Source organism: Mobula birostris, chromosome 21, assembly GCF_030028105.1.
Source record: "Mobula birostris isolate sMobBir1 chromosome 21, sMobBir1.hap1, whole genome shotgun sequence".
Classification (NCBI taxonomy): domain Eukaryota; kingdom Metazoa; phylum Chordata; class Chondrichthyes; order Myliobatiformes; family Myliobatidae; genus Mobula; species Mobula birostris.
Genome location: NC_092390.1, coordinates 1,875,477 through 1,894,845, shown reverse-complemented (window position 1 = coordinate 1,894,845; position 19,369 = coordinate 1,875,477). Strand labels below are relative to the sequence as shown.

At 42.8% G+C, this 19,369-nt stretch overlaps 2 protein-coding genes across 3 annotated transcripts in view; one reads left to right on the top strand and one right to left on the bottom strand.

Annotated features, from left to right (window-relative positions):
- Window positions 1-9,159, top strand: part of pdcd4b (programmed cell death 4b) — a 34,608-nt gene extending 25,449 nt beyond the window's left edge. For both annotated transcript variants that reach the window (XM_072239837.1, XM_072239838.1), the window contains exons 6-11: window positions 1,441-1,538; window positions 2,449-2,563; window positions 4,035-4,142; window positions 5,808-5,915; window positions 7,439-7,578; window positions 8,559-9,159. In XM_072239837.1, coding sequence (XP_072095938.1) covers window positions 1,441-1,538; window positions 2,449-2,563; window positions 4,035-4,142; window positions 5,808-5,915; window positions 7,439-7,578; window positions 8,559-8,607 — 618 coding nt within the window. In that variant the 3' untranslated portion in view covers window positions 8,608-9,159. The remainder of the gene's footprint in view (window positions 1-1,440; window positions 1,539-2,448; window positions 2,564-4,034; window positions 4,143-5,807; window positions 5,916-7,438; window positions 7,579-8,558) is intronic.
- A 1,484-nt stretch (window positions 9,160-10,643) lies between these two features.
- bbip1 (BBSome interacting protein 1) lies at window positions 10,644-15,836 on the bottom strand. The gene is made up of 3 exons (XM_072239673.1): window positions 15,778-15,836; window positions 12,592-12,672; window positions 10,644-11,410 (listed from the first exon to the last, which is right to left on the bottom strand). The coding sequence occupies exons 2-3, from the start codon at window positions 12,635-12,637 to the stop codon at window positions 11,256-11,258; spliced, it is 201 nt and encodes a 66-aa protein (XP_072095774.1). The 5' UTR covers window positions 12,638-12,672; window positions 15,778-15,836; the 3' UTR covers window positions 10,644-11,255.
- Between the last annotated feature and the right edge of the window lie 3,533 nt (window positions 15,837-19,369).

Genomic DNA, 19,369 nt, shown 5'->3' with positions numbered 1-19,369 from the left:
TACTTTCTAGTGATACTGTCAAGTAAACAGAAAATGACCACAGAGGTTTGGTATGTTGATATTTCCCATAATGCACTGAGCTTCACCTTTCAGTAAATCAATATCCAGGCTAATAAATTAATTTTGTTTAAATATTATTTGTGATGTATGTGATCCAATGTTATCTCAACTGTGTCAATTCAACATGAGAAAACTATTTTTATTTTCTTTCTTCAAAGAGAAGGTGAGGGCTTCCCTTCCGCCACCATCAAAGCGCCCTCACCTGCGTCTCTTCCATTTCATGCAGGTATGCCCTTGCCCCATCCACCTGCCAGGGTTAGGGTTGCTCTTGTCTTCACCTACCATCCCACAAGCTGCTGCATCCGGCACATAATTTTCCATAGCTTCTGCCATCTTCAACGGAATACAACCACCAAGCATAACTTTCCCTTACCCCTCCCCACTTTCCACAGGGATCGCTCCCTACATGACTCCCTTATCCACTTCCCCCTCCCCATTGATCTCCCTCCTGGCAGTTGTCCTTGAAAGCAGAACAAGTGCCACATCTGCACCTACACTTCCTCCCTCACTACCATTCAGGGCCCCAAACAGTCTGTTGGGGTCATCTACTGTGTCCAATGTTCCCAGTGTGTGCTCCTGTATTATCAGTGAGACCCAAAGTAGATTGGCAGACCGCTTTGCCGAGCACCTACACTCTGGCAGAAAAAAAACACGAATCTCCCAGTAGCCACCCATTTCAATTCTACTTCCTATCCCCATTCTGACATGTCAGTCCATGGCACTCTGCCGCGATGAGGTCACACTCGGGTTGAAGGAGCAACACCTTGTATTTCATCTGGGTAGCCTCCAATCTGATGGCATGAACATTTATTTCTTAATCTTCCTGTAATTGCTCCCCTCACCATTCCCCATTCTTGTTTTCCCCCTCTCACTCCTTATCTGCCCTTCACCTCCCTCTGGTGCTCCTCCCCCTTCCCTTTCTTCTGTGGTTTTCTGTCCTTTCCTATCAGATTTCCCACTTCTCAAGCTCTTTATCTCTTTCACCAATGAACTTCCCAGCTCTTTATTTTATCCCTGCACTCCCAGTTTCACCTATCATTTTGTACTACCTCCTCCCCTCCCCCCCCCACCTTCTTACTCTGACTTCTTTCTTTCCAGTCCTGATGAAGGGTCTCAGCCTGAAACCTCGACTGTTTACTCTTTTCCATAGGTGCTGCCTGGCCTGCTGAGTTCCTCCAGAATTTTGTGTGTGTTGCTCTTTATTCAAGTGTTTTTCTTAAGATTGAACCTGATTTCAAGCCAAGGTACACTGTAGGGATTTCGTATACTTATTCGCTCCATCTTCGTTATACTGAAATCAACTTCTCTTATTTAAAATTGGTTTTCATGTGCATAGCAATTCAATAAAAACTTAATTGCATTTTTTTTTTGCTATTCCAGCTGGTAGGCCAGTTCATCGCAAGAGCCGTAACAGATGAAATTCTGTCAAAAAGTTATATCGAAAGTTATAAAGGCAAGGTGGATTGTGAGAACGCCAGGTAGGTATTACTGAATACACAAAATATATACAGGTCCCCCCCCGCTTTACGAACATTGGCTTTACGCCACTTCGCTTTTACGAAAGACCTATATTAGTATCTGTTTTCGCTAACCAAAAGAGGATTTTCGCTTTAAACTCATGTTTACCCGGAGAAAGACTACCGTGACTGTAAACACGAGGAAATATGCAGTTGCTGGAATTTCAAGCAACACACATAAAAGTTGCTGGTGAACGCAGCAGGGCAGGCAGCATCTCTAGGAAGAGGTACAGTCAACGTCTCGGCCTGCAACATTGACTGTACCTCTTCCTAGAGATGCTGCCTGGCCTGCTGCGTTCACCAGCAACTTTTATCGACCATGACCATGAAGCCTTGCGCGGGCAGGTGTGTGCAGATGCGTGTACGTGCCTATTTTTTTTCTACAAATCAATTTTGGCTAAATCTTCCCAATTCTGTTAAGTGAAACTACACTGTACATGCATTATTTCTACTTTATATAGGCTGTGTATTTATCATATTATTCCTGCTTTTACTATATGTAAGTGTTATTTTAGGTTTTATGTGCTATTTGGTATGATTTGGTAGGTTATTTTTTGGGTCTGGGAATGCTCAAGAAATTTTTCCCATATAAATTAATGGTAAGTGCTTCTTCGCTTTACACCATTTCAGCTTATGAACAGTTTCATAGGAATGCTCTACCTTCAGATAGTGGTGGAAACCTGTAGTTGGGATTCATTATCAGAATAGATATGAGTTTTTAGTAGCAGCAATAAAGTGCATATTTGAACTTCATCCATAATTAGAAACATTGACTTGTAAAGATTTTGATTATTTTAAAAGTAATATCTTTTGATAAATGGTCAGAATTGATTTAAAGTTAACAGTGATTCTGTTTTCCCCCTTTCTACAGATCTGCTTTGGGTAGAGCAGCTGTGCTGCTCAGCATGAAGAGGGGTGGTGTGCGTTTGGACAACGTATGGGGAACAGGAGGTGGACAAAGGCCTGTTGAACAACTTGTCCAAGAGGTATATTAGGGTATTCTTTTGTATTGGTTGATAACTGTGTGTAATTGAAATGAGTATTATTGTCTTGCTGTGCCCTATGGTCCTAGACTCTCCCACTATTTGAAACGTCCTCTCCAGGTTCCTTCTATCTCGGTAATTACCTTTACAAAACTGGAAATAGACATTTTTGTAGCATCAGACACTTTTCTGTATTTCCTTTCGTCATTAGAAGGAAACCATTTAGCCCTCTGGCTCTATATCAGCCCAGAGCAAGCATTATTTCACCTGTAACCTACAGTTGTAAGAAAAAGTTTGTGAACCCTAAAACCATTCATTACTCATAAAATGTGGTCTAATCTTCATCTAAGTCTCAAAAACAGACAAAAACAATCTGGCTAAACTAAAACACACAAGTCAAAGTCTGTCCCGAGCCTTGTGGCCCTCTGTGCTTATGCCGGTTTCTGTGGCGTGAAGCGACTGAGAGTACGAGACTGATAAGTGGAACCAGATGAGGGAGGATGATGGGCAGATGGAACCAGTTGGGGGAGGAGATAGGAGGCCCAGTAGGTTAAATATGTGGGTGACAGGCAGATGGGGTGGAGGAGAATAAAACTTTATGACGGAGTTTGGGGCAGGAAAATAGGGTGAATCACAGGGAGAGGGAAAGGAAAGGGTTTGGGGTGAGGTGCAGGTTACCTGACACACTCATATTTTCTTCTTAAATAGTCCTATGGATGGAAGAATGAGTGTCTGGAATGCTTATGCATAGAGCTTTTTTTAACTTGGCAACCAGCCAAGCTGCTAAAGTATGGAGTACTCATTGTAACTCATGACGTAGACAGGAAAATTTTATAAAATAAAATAAATATAAATAACAAGATACCATTTTCAATTTTAGATACCAGACTTTCACAGAGGGTGTGAGAAGTTTGGATAGGTACAGATGAGATGTATTAAAATGATTTACATTAGCTGGATAGCTGGTGGTGTTCTCAGATTAGAGATTCAAGAGGAGAAAATAATGTACTTAAAATCAGAAAGGGTTGATGTTAAATGGCTGAAGAATTGACAAAGGAATGACTCATTTAATATGCTGACAAAAGAACCAAGGTGATGGGGGTGGCACGGGAGAGAATTCTTTTATACTTGAGTGGTAATGAATTGAAATGCATTGAATTAATATGTTTGGTGTAGTGTATCCAACTGTACTGCTCTTGGAGACAGCAAGTGCACATTTGATGGATTCATGACCTGTCCATTTAAAAATACTTGTACTCAAATCCTGCCTAAAACCTGATTATTCAATAATATCCATTTTAATAATTAACCCAGACAATTTTTTGATTAATTTCTCAGAATCTGGAACCAACATGACTGGAAATTTACAGTTGTCAATCTGTAGTCTTAGTAGTATTGACCAAATAGATAGTATTTGGGCAAATTAATCAACTGTTGCAGTACTGTGTTTGACAGGGCCTATCTCTTTTGACAGATTGACATGTTGCTGAAGGAATACCAAGTGTCTGGAGATGTAGGAGAAGCTGAACGTTGCCTGCAGGAACTTGAAGTGCCACACTTTCACCATGAGCTTGTGTACAAGGTAACAATTAAATCTTTCAAACATTATGCAAATGGAGCAATAGTGATCACAATTGGGTTTAGGATAATGATTGAGATGGATATGAGCATGAAAAATCTAGGGTAATACAGAAAATTAGATTTTAAGGAGATGAAAGTAGAGCTGGCAGAAAATAAAATGGACACACTGCTGGTAAATGATGATCTAGGAGAGCAGTGGGAAGCATTGAACAGTTCAACTGAACTTGGGGGAAAAATAGTCACAAGAATCTCTAATAAGACACTATGGGTCAGGTAAGTTTATAAGGGTGAAATTGAGGGCCAGGAAAGACATATTTACCAAATATGTGAACAGCATGAATGAACTGGAAGAAGATAATTAAGAAAAAAATGAAATAATAAAGTGCAATAACTCAGTTTGAGGGTATATGCTGATTTGGAGATGCACTTTAAGGAAGCAAGATAATCCATTTGAGGGCATTTAGATTGTAAATGCTTCCTTGAGAGGACAGACAATATGATGCTTGATGTACTGACAGCCATTACTCATCTGATTCCAGCACAGTGGGGGTGGGGGGGAGGAGACAAACTTCACAGAAATGCTTTGGTACTCTGAACAAGTTGTATGGTTCTTAATCAAATCAGCAGCGATTACTCAAAGCGTGTAGCAGTCTACATGGCTGTGCAGACTAAATATATGAACAAAATAACTGGAAGCTGTTACTCTCTAGGGCTGTTGACATTGTTAACTTCAGTAGTTACTTTCTGTAAGGTGTTCTTGATCACGTGTTCTAACCAATTTGTGTTGGTGGATTTATCTACCTTTTTGACATTTGGGGCTTCAGTGGTTGGTTTTGCAACAACAATATTAGTTGATAAATTCTAAACACCACATTAGCACAAGGTGAAATTGAAAGCAAAAAAAATGGGGGGGACCATTCCTTTTTCAGTTTTACCCCAATCTGTCTTTCTAAAGTTCTAGAGTCACCTCAGGTCACCATCAACTACTACAGATCTGAATTTTGGGTAATAATCTCTCCAACGCATAAATTTTTAGTAATTCTTTCCCAGAGATGGTTCTGTTAAAGTAACAGAACCACTTAGTAAAGCAGTCAGTATCACCTGAGTTTTTATAAATTGCTGCTTTTATCACTTGGCTGCATATCTAGTTGTAAGTTGTGAATAGTGAAGTATAGATTCCTTAATTTATCAATAACAAAATTATTTGGAACCACCGGTAATGGTGTTTTGAGGATGTCTGCATATATTTAGTAGTTTGGTTACAAGCATAAGTAGAAACAACTGAAGGCCATTCAGGCCCTTACGATTGCTCAACCTTACACTAAGATTTTTTTACCTTGCCTATCATATTTGTGTCACAGCATATCTCTTGATTTCTTTAATATCCAGATTATCATTCAATTGAGTAAGCCCCACACAGTGCTCCGAAATATATAAGGTGAAAAGCAGATTTTTGGGATTGTTTACCCAAAGTTTTCAAGAGAAAGCTGTATATTACTGAAAGATAGGTTTGCTATTAGGTAAACATTTTCACAGAACTAGTAAGAGATTCGGAACAGCTGTTTGTGTTGTTGCGTTGAAAAGCCTTCAGTAACTATTGTAAATGTTTAGTACTGATGCTTGTTTAAAGATGGTCCATTGTTGATTTTATTTTCAAAATATTTAGGCTATAGTGATGGTTCTGGAATCAACGGGAGAAACAACCTTCAAAATGATACTAAAGCTGCTGAAATCCTTGTGGGAATCTATTATCACCGTGGACCAAATGAACAGAGTAAGAGTGCCATCTACTGGGCAGCACTGCTATGTACATTATTTGTTCCGATGGCCACAAGACCAAAAAAACTTTGCAAGCCCTTTTCTAAATGTTCAAATTAGAAGAGCCACAGTAGCATGTGCAAGAATAAAGAATTAATAGAAAGAAAGAGCACATCCTTGGAAAGAAACATGAACAGGATCAATGTTTTGAATATATACATATATACACACGGTAGTAACTTTATTGGGTACCTCCTGTTTGTGATCTTCTGCTGTAGTCCATCTACTTCAAAGTTCAGCTTTGTGCATTCAGAGACGCTCTTCTGCACACCCCCTGTTGTTAACGTGTAGTTGCCATCCTGTCAGCTTGAACAACTCTGACTTCAGTCCTCTGACATTAAAAAGATATTTTCGCCCACATAACTTCCACTCACTGGATGGTTTTTGTTTCTTTTTTTGCAACATTCTCTGTAAACTATAAGAGACTACTGCAGGAAAATCCCAGAATATAGCAGTTTCTAAAATTCTTAAATCACCTCCTCTGGTACTATCATTCCATGATCAAAATCACTTAGAATACATATCTTCCCCATTCCGATGTTTGGTCTGAACAACAATTGAACCTCTTGACCACAACTGCATGCTTTTATGCAATTATTATCACATGATTAGCTGATGTTAGATATTTGGATAAACCAAGTGTACCTAATGAAGTAGCCACTGACTGTATTCATGAAAAAGTTTTTAATCTGGAACTGTCTCTTTCCATGGATGATTCCTGGCTTGCTGAATTTGTTTTTATTTGATTATTGGTATTTATGTTGTTTTGATTTTTAGAAAAGAAAGCTAATTGAGAACCCATGGTAGAAGACAATATAAACAGTGAGCTGTGCTCTACAGTTCATCAGGCTCTTTCCTTTATCAATTCAATATTTAAATAGAGAATCTTGTAAATACTCAGGGTGTATTTGTGGTGAGAGAAAGTTTGCTTCAGACTGACCTGCTGAATTTTTTAAGTACATTGTTCTTTCTTATTTTCAGTATCTAGATTATTTTTGACTTTTCATTCCCTGAATTATTAGAATATTTGCCATTTTTATTATCATTAACCTGTTTATTAATAAGTGATCTTTAACTTGGGCTGACATCCTGTGATCAGTTTGTTCCTGATATTCAATGGTAACTGATTTGGCTGAAAGATGGTTTAATCCTTTCTGCTATTTATCCAGCACTTCAGTAGGGTACTGGAGTATATTGAACGAAGTGCATTATAGCAGAGGGTGGAGGGGAAAACATTGTAGCACAGCATATTGAATACATGCGGCAGCATTGCGTGAAAATAAAATATTGTTCAGTTATTAAGTTTATGAACATCTTTCTTTGGTTTTAGGTTATCTAATTGTTTTTTTTAAGTTATTTTCTATCCTGAGCATGTATAGTGAAACCTGTCTAATAGTAATTTAGTAAAAAGTGGTGAAAGAGATTGTCTTGCTTTGAAAAGTACAATTTACTTTTTAAAATTGCTTTTTCAAATTGCAGGGCTTTGAGCGAGTATACAAGGAAATTCCAGATATCCATTTGGATGTGCCACAGGCTTATGCAGTAATGGACCGGTTTGTGGAACAGTGCCATCAAATGGGGATCATAGTGAAAGAGTTGAGAGATCTTTGTCCGTCTCGGTGAGTAACATTGTAGTGGATCAGTCTTCACAGCTTGCTGTGTAAATGGCATTTTCAAACTACATTTTATAATCTCTCGTGAGTTAGTTACACTTACCACAAAAAGATGACTATTCAGAAAAACTAATTCGTAAACTCTCTCTGCAGCTAACTGTGCAACCTCCCAAAGGATACTTATTACCATCTTTTGTGCCACAAGCAAGATTTCAGTGATGTTTCTTCTGTCCCATGTATTATAAAACTGTAGATTTGTATAGAGTACATGCTTTTGGTATTAATGGTAATCCAAGTCACATGACCTATTCCCACAGCTATATTGACGTAGAGTAATGCAGCATGGGAATAGGCCTTTTGGCCCAACTTGTCTGTCTTGACTCTGCTGCCCACCAAGCTAGTCCCAGTTGCCCATGTCTGGCCATTATTCCTCTATACTTTTCATATTCTTGTACTTATTCCATTGGGGGGGGGGAAGTGAAGGGGAAAGCCTTTGAAGAAATACTCAGTCTTTCTTCAGAAAACTATAAATGCCAGATAAATTAAAATGAGTGGAAAAGCACCTAAACAATAACCAACTTTCTCCTTCCGAATTTAGATTGTCCTTAAAACACAGAGCTGCAGAATACTATTGAGTACATGCCCTATACAAGTAAACAGCTGATGTTAAAAAAACTTCACACAAGATATTAGCACAATAAGTTACATAAACATGGCTTTCCAGTAACACTTTAATAGCATATGCTAAATCTGTCTAGTTGTCAAAATGGCAGCTTATTAAATATTCAATTAATTATTCTGTCTAGTAAGTTCCACTTTGCAATCTTTCAGGCTCCAACATGGGGCAATAACCACATTATGGTCTGTGGATCTCTACATTTACAATTAATTCCATTCCATCTCTGCCCCAGATATGAAAAGCTTATGTCGCTATTGTTTTTACATTACCAGAATTTGGTAACATACCTACTTTATTTTTCTTTCAGGGGACGCAAACGTTTTGTTAGCGAAGGAGATGGTGGACGTTTCAAGTGAAACAGTTATCACACAAAAAGGCACATATACCTGAACTTTTTTCTCTTTTTCTGCAATCATATTTTGATTATAGCTTTTCAGTCCACAGAGTTTACATTACATGTGAGCTTTGGGGAGGGGTTAAACCTCATTAAATATTTTCAAGTGCATTCACTGCGAGAATAGAACCAAAAAGCACTTAATATGTAGGGTATAGATTTTCTTTTTCCAGGGGCAGGGGCAGCATTGGAATTTAATTAACAAATGCCACATGCTTGTGGTAATTGAAAATAAACTACTTTAGGGTTGGAGTAATCTGATCATTCCATAGTCTTGTACAAATATCACTGCCACACCTTTTTGAATACTGTGGTCTTCAAAAGGACTGGTTGAAGTACTGAAATCTGTATTGATGGGTTACACATGCTATGTGTAATAGATCTCTCTTGGCTGCTAATGCTAAAAATGTGCTTCATGCAGTTTCAAAGCTGGACTCTACCTTATTTCTGTACAAGTTCCAGCAGAATGTATAAAATGTCTCTGACTTTCATTAAATATTGATTGAGGATGAAATATGGCTGTTGTATTTTTTATTGCAGAATATTTATAAAATTTTACTGGAAATGTAGTGGTGACAAGAAGATGGAAAACTGTATACAAGTAAAATTAAAGTGCTGTTGAGTTTTTTTAAAGAGATACAGCATGGTTAACAGCCACATGGCCCAAAGACACCAGTATGCCTAATTAACCTACTAACCTGTATATCTCTGGCATATGGGAGGAAACTCACATGAACATGGGGAGAACACACAAACTCCTTACAGACCATGGCTGAGTCTTCCAGTGGGCATCCATTTCAGTTCTACTTCCCGTTCCGAAGTCAGTCTATGACCTCCTCTACTGCCACAATGAGGCCACAGTCAGGTTGGAGGAACACCACCTTATATTCTGTCTGGGTAGCCTCCAACCTGATGCCATGAACATCAATTTCTCAAACATCCAGTAATCGCACCCCCACCCCTCACCATTTCCCATTCCTGTTTCCCTCTTTCACCTTATCTCCTTACCTGCCCAACACCTCCCACTTCCCTTTCTTCTGTGGTCTTTGTCCTTTCGTTTCAGATCCCCCTTCTCCAGCCCTTTATCTCTTTCACCAATCAACTTCCCAGTTCTTTACTTCACCCCTCCCCCTCTCCCAGTTTCACCTGTCACCTTTTACCTCTCTTCCCCCCCCACCTTCTCACTGATTTCGCCCATTCCTTTTCCTGACTTCTTTTTCAGTGCTGATGTAACTGTACTCTTTTCCACAGATGCTGCGTGACCTGCTGAGTCCCTCAGCATTTTGTGTATGTTGCTTTAACCCAGGACACTGGCATTGTAATAGCAATGTACTGATTGTTATGTTATAATGCCTCCCCAAATAAACAAAACTTGCAACATTTGGAAATAAAGTTGAAAACTGAAGATACCACAGTTCTAATGTTTCTATCAAGTGGCTTGGATTTAATGAACAGTAAAAGGAAAGGTACATCACATCCGGAGTTTCTCCGGTTAGCAGACGGTTCCCCTCCACGCCTCTCTGTCGTAGTGGGGAACCGCGTACGAGGCAAGTTACAGCAGTGGTTTGCCATTGCCTTCTGCTGGGTGAGTTTCCAAAGATCACCAGCTCATAACCCAGCATGGATGAAAAGCGTGCAGGGGACAGTAATGACCTCAAAGAAGAAGAATGTGAAGACTTAATATGGACAAATTATGACAAATGTACATTGAATCATCCCAACATTATCACTTAGACAATTGATCAGTTCATCTGCTCTGATGACGAATGCTGGGATTGTTTGGTATTTAACTTTGCCAACACATAGTCAATGAGTTATGACAGCAGGAAGAGTATAGCTTTGCCAGTGCAGCATTTCCTACAAATCAAAGTTGCTGGTGAACGCAGCAGGACAGGCAGCATCTCTAGGAAGAGGTACGGTCAACGTTTTGGGCCGAGACCCTTCGTCAGGACTAAGGGTCTCGGCCCGAAACGTCGACTGTACCTCTTCCTAGAGATGCTGCCTGGCCTGCTGCGTTCACCAGCAACTTTGATGTGTGTTGCTTGAATTTCCAGCATCTGCAGAATTCCGCGTGTTTAAATGTCCTACAAATACTGGATTTACGTTGCAGTCTGGAACTGAAGCTTAAAGCTATTATTGATTCAACTGAGAATTCTAGCTACACTGACTGTAGGAGCTAAGTGAGATAAAATGTAACTTTATCTGAACAATACAGTAAGCTATTTGTTTTTTTAATCCTTTAATGTAATTTGAATAACTAACATGGAAGCTTTATCCTGTATATCAGCATTAACCAACATTACAAGACCACTTTTGGCCTGAGTTTTGTAGCTCTTAATTTTTTCCCCCATACACCATTATAATACATTGTTGAGCTGGAAATCAGACTATCTGCTTCATTATGTATATCACATAAGGCCCTACAGAAGGTCTGTTTTGGAAAAAGTTTGTGAATTACAATGACCACTGGCATTTGAATTGAACCCAATACCAAAGGTCTAAAAAATAAGAATAGTTTGATTTAAATGAACATCACAATATTGCTACAGCTTTATTTGGAACGTCTGAGGTCAGCTTTACAGATACGATTCAGTACTGTGTTAAGTGATCTCACTGCTGTTCTCTTTGTGCCAATTCCTGTTGCCGTATGGTTGCCTCTGCTTCCCTTTGCATTTTCTCCATCTTTTCAAGTGTTACTGATTTAAGTGGCAGCAGCTTTGGCTTACAGAGTACCATTGAGGGAACATCCTCGAAGGAGAGTTGACCTAATGTGAATGAATCAAGGATTACAAAAAATCTCTGCTAGCAAATAACTGTCACTTTTTACATTCAAATGTACCTGCAACTGCTATTTTTTTTATATTTGCTGTGCTTCAAACTATTCCAGATGTCACCTCCATTTTTTATTTTATTTTAGAAACAGGGCACAGAAGTAACCCCAAGCTAATCATGGGACAATTTACAATGACCAGTTAACCTACCTGGTACATGTTTAAACTGTGGAAGGAAACCAAAGTATCCAGGGAAAATCCACTTATTCCATGGAGAGGAATAACTCCTTACAGATGACGCCACAATTGAACTCCTGATGCCACAAGCTGTAATGCTGTCACGCTAACCACTACGCTACCGTGGTGCCCAATGTTTCAAAATACTTCCTTGCATCACTAGAAGGAAACCAATAGGATATCTCCCCCAGTGCCCCTCCTCCTTCCTTCTATCCTATAGTCCATTCTTCTCTCCTATGAGATTCCTTCCTCTCCTTGCCTTTCCCACCCACTTGGCTTCACCTTCTAGCTAGTTCTCCTTCCCCTCCTCCCACCTTTTTATTCCGGCATCTTCCCCTTTCCTTTCCAGTCTTGAAGATGGGTCTCAAGTCTGAAATGTTGACTGTTTGTTCATTTCCATGGGTGCTATTTGACCTCCTGAGTTCCTCCAGCATAGCGTTGCACCAATACAAACAGATCAATTAAAAATAGTTTTATGTTCTACACACTATACAACACAGCAATTCTCAACTTTTTTTAAAGTAACTCTTGCAACGTTCACTAAAATTGGTTCCAACTGGTAGATACACACAAAATGCTGAAGGAACTCAGGAGGTCAGGAAGTATCCATGGGGACTGATCTCCAAATCTCCTGTGTTTATGATCTAAACGGTAGATGCTGAAGATCAGAATCGGGTTTAATATCACCGGCATAGGTTGTGAAACTTGTAGTCTTCACAGCAGCAATACAATGCAATACGTAACAGACGACTCTTAATTAACTCTTCCAATAGCTAATTTACTACTCATGATTTTTTAATATAAAAAAACAATTAAGCATCTGATTTACTAGGCCCTAAAGTTTCTAATCTTAAGGTGCAGACTGTAATACTGTAGATTTTCAGATAACTAAGTATCAATTCAAAACAGGTGCACGGTAAAGCTGAACAAAGACATACCTTGTTTAGGAAGGACTTCCCGAAACATGGACTTTATTTCAGGCATGACACATTCACAATTTACCTAGGATGTTTAATTTTCTGGAAATAAATGATTTAATTATGAATTTAACATACAATGTTATAAAATATAGAAAAATAAACATGGTATTGAAGCCCTGTTAATTATTACAGCTTGAATTGTCCCTGGGACGTGCAGAACAGAGATGCAGGTATGGGGCAGTGGAAAGTAAAAATGGGCGGGGGGTGGGTGCTGTGAGAAGGCGGAGAGGATAATGGGGAGATAACGTGAGAGGATATACTGTGGGGGTGGGGAGGAGACGTTGCCAGGACTGGAAAAACTGAGTTATGGAAAGAGGCTGTTTTCACTGGAACGTAGGAGAATGTGGGGTGGCAAATCATAGGGGGCACTGGGACACGATGTAGGGAGGGTTGAAAACGTGTGGGCAATGCCAGAAATGAGGGCACAAACAAGGTGCCAGAGGAAGTCAATGGGGGAAGCACCAAGTTCCTTCAGCACTGTTTTTCGCTCCCAGGATCACCCACAATGTCTCCATGGGGCTGGAAATGATCGTCACTACAATGGAAATCACAGCACCAGCTGTTCCTCCTACAAGCGCCGGAGAGGAGGAGCGTCTAGCATTCCAAACCCTCGAGCGCTAGCGAACCACATATGCCACGTAGCCCCCCCAACCACCGCCCACTCCACTCCCCTCCCACCTTTCCTCTTCTACCTCCTACCGCCCTATCCTACCCCTTTCCTCTCCACCCCTTCTCCCCATCCTCCTACCGCCCTATCCTACCCCCTTCCTTTCCACCCCTTCTCCCCATCCTCCTACCACCCTATCCTACCCCTTTCCTCTCCACCCCTTCTCCCTGATCCTCCTACCGCCCTTTCCTCTCCACCCCTTCTCCCCATCCTCCTACCGCCCTATCCTACCCCTTTCCTCTCCACCCCTTCTCCCTGATCCTCCTACTGCCCTATCCTACCCCTTTCCTCTCCACCCCTTCTCCCCATCCTCCTACCGCCCTATCCTACCCCTTTCCTCTCCACCCCTTCTCCCTGATCCTCCTACTGCCCTATCCTACCCCTTTCCTCTCCACCCCTTCTCCCCATCCTCCTACTGCCCTATCCTACCCCTTTCCTCTCCACCCCTTCTCCCTGATCCTCCTACTGCCCTATCCTACCCCTTTCCTCTCCACCCCTTCTCCCCATCCTCCTACCGCCCTATCCTACCCCTTTCCTCTCCACCCCTTCTCCCCATCCTCCTACTGCCCTATCCTACCCCTTTCCTCTCCACCCCTTCTCCCCATCCTCCTACCGCCCTATCCTACCCCTTTCCTCTCCACCCCTTCTCCCTGATCCTCCTACTGCCCTATCCTACCCCTTTCCTCTCCACCCCTTCTCCCCATCCTCCTACCGCCCTATCCTACCCCTTTCCTCTCCACCCCTTCTCCCTGATCCTCCTACTGCCCTATCCTACCCCTTTCCTCTCCACCCCTTCTCCCCATCCTCCTACTGCCCTATCCTACCCCTTTCCTCTCCACCCCTTCTCCCTGATCCTCCTACTGCCCTATCCTACCCCTTTCCTCTCCACCCCTTCTCCCCATCCTCCTACCGCCCTATCCTACCCCTTTCCTCTCCACCCCTTCTCCCCATCCTCCTACTGCCCTATCCTACCCCTTTCCTCTCCACCCCTTCTCCCCATCCTCCTACCGCCCTATCCTACCCCCTTCCTCTCCACCCCTTCTCCCCATCCTCCTACCGCCCTATCCTACCCCCTTCCTCTCCACCCCTTCTCCCCATCCTCCTACCGCCCTATCCTACCCCTTTCCTCTCCACCCCTTCTCCCCGTCCTCCTACCACCCTATCCTACCCCTTTCCTCTCCACCCCTTCTCCCTGATCCTCCTACCACCCTTTCCTCTCCACCCCTTCTCCCTGATCCTCCTACCGCCCTTTCCTCTCCACCCCTTCTCCCTGATCCTCCTACCGCCCGTTCCTCTCCACCCCTTCTCCCCATCCTCCTACCGCCCTATCCTACCCCTTTCCTCTCCACCCCTTCTCCCCGTCCTCCTACCACCCTATCCTACCCCTTTCCTCTCCACCCCTTCTCCCTGATCCTCCTACCGCCCTATCCTACCCCTTTCCTCTCCACCCCTTCTCCCCATCCTCCTACCGCCCTATCCTACCCCTTTCCTCTCCACCCCTTCTCCCCGTCCTCCTACCACCCTATCCTACCCCTTTCCTCTCCACCCCTTCTCCCTGATCCTCCTACCGCCCTTTCCTCTCCACCCCTTCTCCCTGATCCTCCTACCGCCCTTTCCTCTCCACCCCTTCTCCCTGATCCTCCTACCGCCCTTTCCTCTCCACCCCTTCTCCCCGTCCTCCTACCGCCCTTTCCTCTCCACCCCTTCTCCCTGATCCTCCTACCGCCCTATCCTACCCCTTTCCTCTCCACCCCTTCTCCCCGTCCTCCTACCGCCCTATCCTACCCCTTTCCTCTCCACCCCTTCTCCCCGTCCTCCTACCACCCTATCCTACCCCTTTCCTCTCCACCCCTTCTCCCTGATCCTCCTACCGCCCTTTCCTCTCCACCCCTTCTCCCTGATCCTCCTACCGCCCTTTCCTCTCCACCCCTTCTCCCTGATCCTCCTACCGCTCTTTCCTCTCCACCCCTTCTCCCCGTCCTCCTACCGCCCTTTCCTCTCCACCCCTTCTCCCTGATCCTCCTACCGCCCGTTCCTCTCCACCCCTTCTCCCTGATCCTCCTACCGCCCGTTCCTCTCCACCCCTTCTCCCCATCCTCCTACCGCCCTATCCTACCCCTTTCCTCTCCACCCCTTCTCCCCGTCCTCCTACCACCCTATCCTACCCCTTTCCTCTCCACCCCTTCTCCCTGATCCTCCTACCGCCCTATCCTACCCCTTTCCTCTCCACCCCTTCTCCCCGTCCTCCTACCACCCTATCCTACCCCTTTCCTCTCCACCCCTTCTCCCTGATCCTCCTACCGCCCTATCCTACCCCTTTCCTCTCCACCCCTTCTCCCCATCCTCCTACTGCCCTATCCTACCCCTTTCCTCTCCACCCCTTCTCCCCGTCCTCCTACCGCCCTATCCTACCCCTTTCCTCTCCACCCTCTGCCTCCTGCCCACATTCCCACAACGCAAACGGCTTCAGCACCGACCCTGCCGCCAAGGACCCAGACGCTCCGTACCGCGCAGGCGTCTGGCGTTTGCCTTGCGTAACATCAACAAACGCGTCGGGCATTGCGTCACACTTGCGTCAGTCGGGTCTGCTGCGCCTGAATTTGTTATTTCATTGTCCCGTTCCCAGTGTCACCTCGGGGCTGCAACCCCACTGCTCTCCCGGCCTCTCCGCCAATGGAAGGTCTTAGGGACAGCACCAGTAATTCATAAAGGTAAATAAACCGAAGAAGGGAATAATGAAACACTTGAAAGAAAAGCGCAAATGGCTAATCACGTTTAACCTTAATTTTAATATCGCTTTCCCCTTTGAGCCTCTTTAACGATACCTTATCGTTACAATAGCTGTATTCGTTGTGTTTGTTGCTACGGTTTTCAGATTTATAACCGTAGAAATACCTGACTTGTTCCTTGCGTTGATTCCATAGTAATAGGAAGAGTACTGCGAGAAGAGCTCGGCATGAAATATATTCTATGGTATAAATGTCCGCCTCGGACTATAGTTATTTATTCTTTTGTTGCCTGAGTGTTTATTGCTAATAATGTAAATGGTGGATACACCACATTCATATTCATTATCGTTGCTATATGACGGGAAATGTATTGTTTTGCGGTACGAAGCAAAGACATTCAAATCAATAAATTTCAACAATAAGTAATGCACAAATAGGAAAATCCAGTTAGTGTTCATGGGTTCCTGGACCGTTCAGAAATCTGATAGCAGAGGGGAAGAAGCTGTTCCTAAATCGTTGAGAATGGGTGTTCGGGCTCCGGTAACTCCTCACTTTCCTTACGAAGGAAATGCCCTGTTGATGAGTGTCCTTATGATGAATAAAGTCTTCGTGAGAAACTACCTTGATTTAGGCATTGTAGGAAGACAAAAGCACAAATGTAACACTTGCCTTTATTGGTGTGTGCATAGAATAAAGAGCAGGGAAGTCATGCCTAGACTAATACATTTAAGTCTGCCCTGCACGGTTCTATAGGAATTACGCATGTAGCGGACGAAGAGGGTACACAGGACATTGCTAAGGCTTAAGAACAAAGACTGGCTCTACAATGCTTTGCTTTCTTTGGAATAATGGAGAATGCAGGGACCTAGAGACAAAGCCGCTATGACATAGAAACAGGCCATTCAGCCCACCTGATCCATGCTAGCCTGGTCTTCTATCTGTACTAGGACCAAAGCCTTCCATATCTCTCACATCCATTCGTAACTAAACCTCTCTTAAATGCTCCAATTGAACTTGTATCCTCCTCTTCTACTGGCAACTCTTTCCACCCCCAGATTCCCCTGAACTACTTCACCTTTCACCCTAAACCTATTACTAGTCTCACCCTACCCAAGCAGAAAAAAAATCAACTGCATAAAATGATGAGTACTCTTTTAAAAATGAACAAGAAGAAAGTTATTTTCTTTAACATAGGACTATAACATAATATTAACAGGTTTAAGTTTACCTTTAACCTTGCCTTAACTTTAAGTTAGTGTTGGGCACGTGACCAAGTGGTGAAGGCGTCAGTCTAGTGATCTGAAGGTCGCTAGTTCGAGCCTCAGCTGTGGCAGTGTGTTTGTGTCCTTGAGCAAGGCACTTAACCACACTTTGCTCAAGTGTCTGTGCGAGGAATGGCGCCCCACACAGACTTCCAATCTGCACCTTGAAAGACATGAAAATGCCCGATGCAGGCCTCTCATGGTCTGAGTCAACGTTCCCTCCCCTCCCCTAACTTTAAGTGAAATCTAACTTTGATAGGTTTAAGTTAGTTGTAGAGGAGAGTTGAGGATTTCTTTTACTTAATGGATAAAGGAGATCTTGATCTTACTTGCTGAAAGTGTGGAGGCAGGATGTACAAATGTAGATAGTTTCTGAATAAAGGGTTATGGCCCAAAGGTTGAGAAGTGGATGTAACTATACTAAAATTCAAGTAATACAAGTAAATAACATCCTTCTGCACCTGAATATCTATGATTCTGCGATAAAAATATATCTTCTACATATTTCATCAGAAGTATCTTGTATAGGCCCAAGGACAGGTGTGTCAAGTCTGAAAACTAAACTTTCTTTGGGCACACGCCTAAACTTTAACCAAATGTATGAAATATCCCATACCGATGAGCTCCCTGCTGCAATGGTCCACATTTTGTCATAGAGTCATAGACCCCCACAGCACAGAGAGAGGTTCTTTGGCCCATCTAGTCTGGATAGTGTTGCCCCATCTACCGGCACCTGAACCATAGTCCTCTATATTACTTCCATCCTTTTACTGTCTGAAACTCCTCATACAGTATGTTACAATTGGACCTATATCTACTCATTCTTCAAAACGTTCTAATACACCATGAACATGATTACAAAAGTTTTTGTTGCTTCATTGGTACAACATTGGCAAATACTGCACTTTTCCACTGATTGCTGTCATTGCCTAGCACTTTGCCTTGCCCCATTATTTGAACTCCCACACCAAAAATATTTTTGTTGCAGATTCCAGAAGATGGGTTCAGATATTCATCGCTTGTTGAGGTCTGTGAGGTCTCTGGGAACTTAGTGAACAACAGATTATCTCCTCGACCAATGGGATTTAAGGACAGGAGACTATGGCAGATTGATACTGAAGTTAATGGTGTGAATTTGAGTAAAGCCATGAATAGATAGAAAATCTGAAAGAATAAACAATGGAACATCGAGTGACACAGCAACACTGGTGCTGCTCGGGTAACTTGGGTTTGATTGCATGTGTGTGTGCACAATTTGTGTCTTCTACCAATGACCGAGTGGGTTTCCCCTGGTGCTCTGGTTTCCTTCTGCATCCCAATGTCATTTACCCTGGTAGAGGGAAATCAGGGAATGTTGATGAGCATGTGGGAGAGAGTAATTTAGAAAGAAGTAACAGGAGGATGGGTTTTCTCTGCTGTGAACCAGCATGGAGCTGATGGGCTGAACAGCTTCCTTCTGTGCTGTATTACTGAATGAAAACACTGAAATGTTACATCTTTAGATTCTATAAAAAATAGTTTATTACCTTTGGGGATGTAATTGCACGCATCAGTTCCTGGGTCAGAAAAGGTGATACTGTAGTACTTTGGGAAAACATGTCTCTTCATGTAAAGTATGCTTATACTGCCAGTTACCAAATCTAATTCTTGGCAAGAATATAAGACATCAAAATGTACGTACAGCACGTTCTTGGAAAGCACAGGATAGTTGAGCAAAAACTATTCCTCTTGAGATAGAAATTGTGCATTTCACAAATGATGGAATATATTTTTCTCATCACACATTGTTGGACAAGCTACACACTAATAACATGCACATTGAACTTTAATGCCCTTCCCCACACTTCCTCCCTCTCCATCTTCCTCATCCCTCCCAGAGCCTTTCCCACCTTCACTGTTTCTCTCTCACAATTTGTCCCCGTCTATGCTGAAATGGAGCTTTCAGGCATGTTCTGGCATGGTCCAGAGGAGCATCTTGCGTTGGAATCCTATGAGACTATTGCCAATGTACAAGCCAGAGCGAGTCCAGTCCATGAATAGGAGGACCTGTTCAACCACATCGGTTCCCACAAACCCTG

Coding starts and splice junctions, on each gene's coding strand:
- bbip1 (XM_072239673.1), bottom strand. CDS start 12,637: ATGCCTGAAATAAAGTCCATGTTTCGGGAAGTCCTTCCTAAACAAG. Junction 11,411..12,591: donor GGAAGTCCTTCCTAAACAAG/GTATGTCTTTGT, acceptor CATTCACATTAG/GTCAACTCTCCTTCGAGGAT.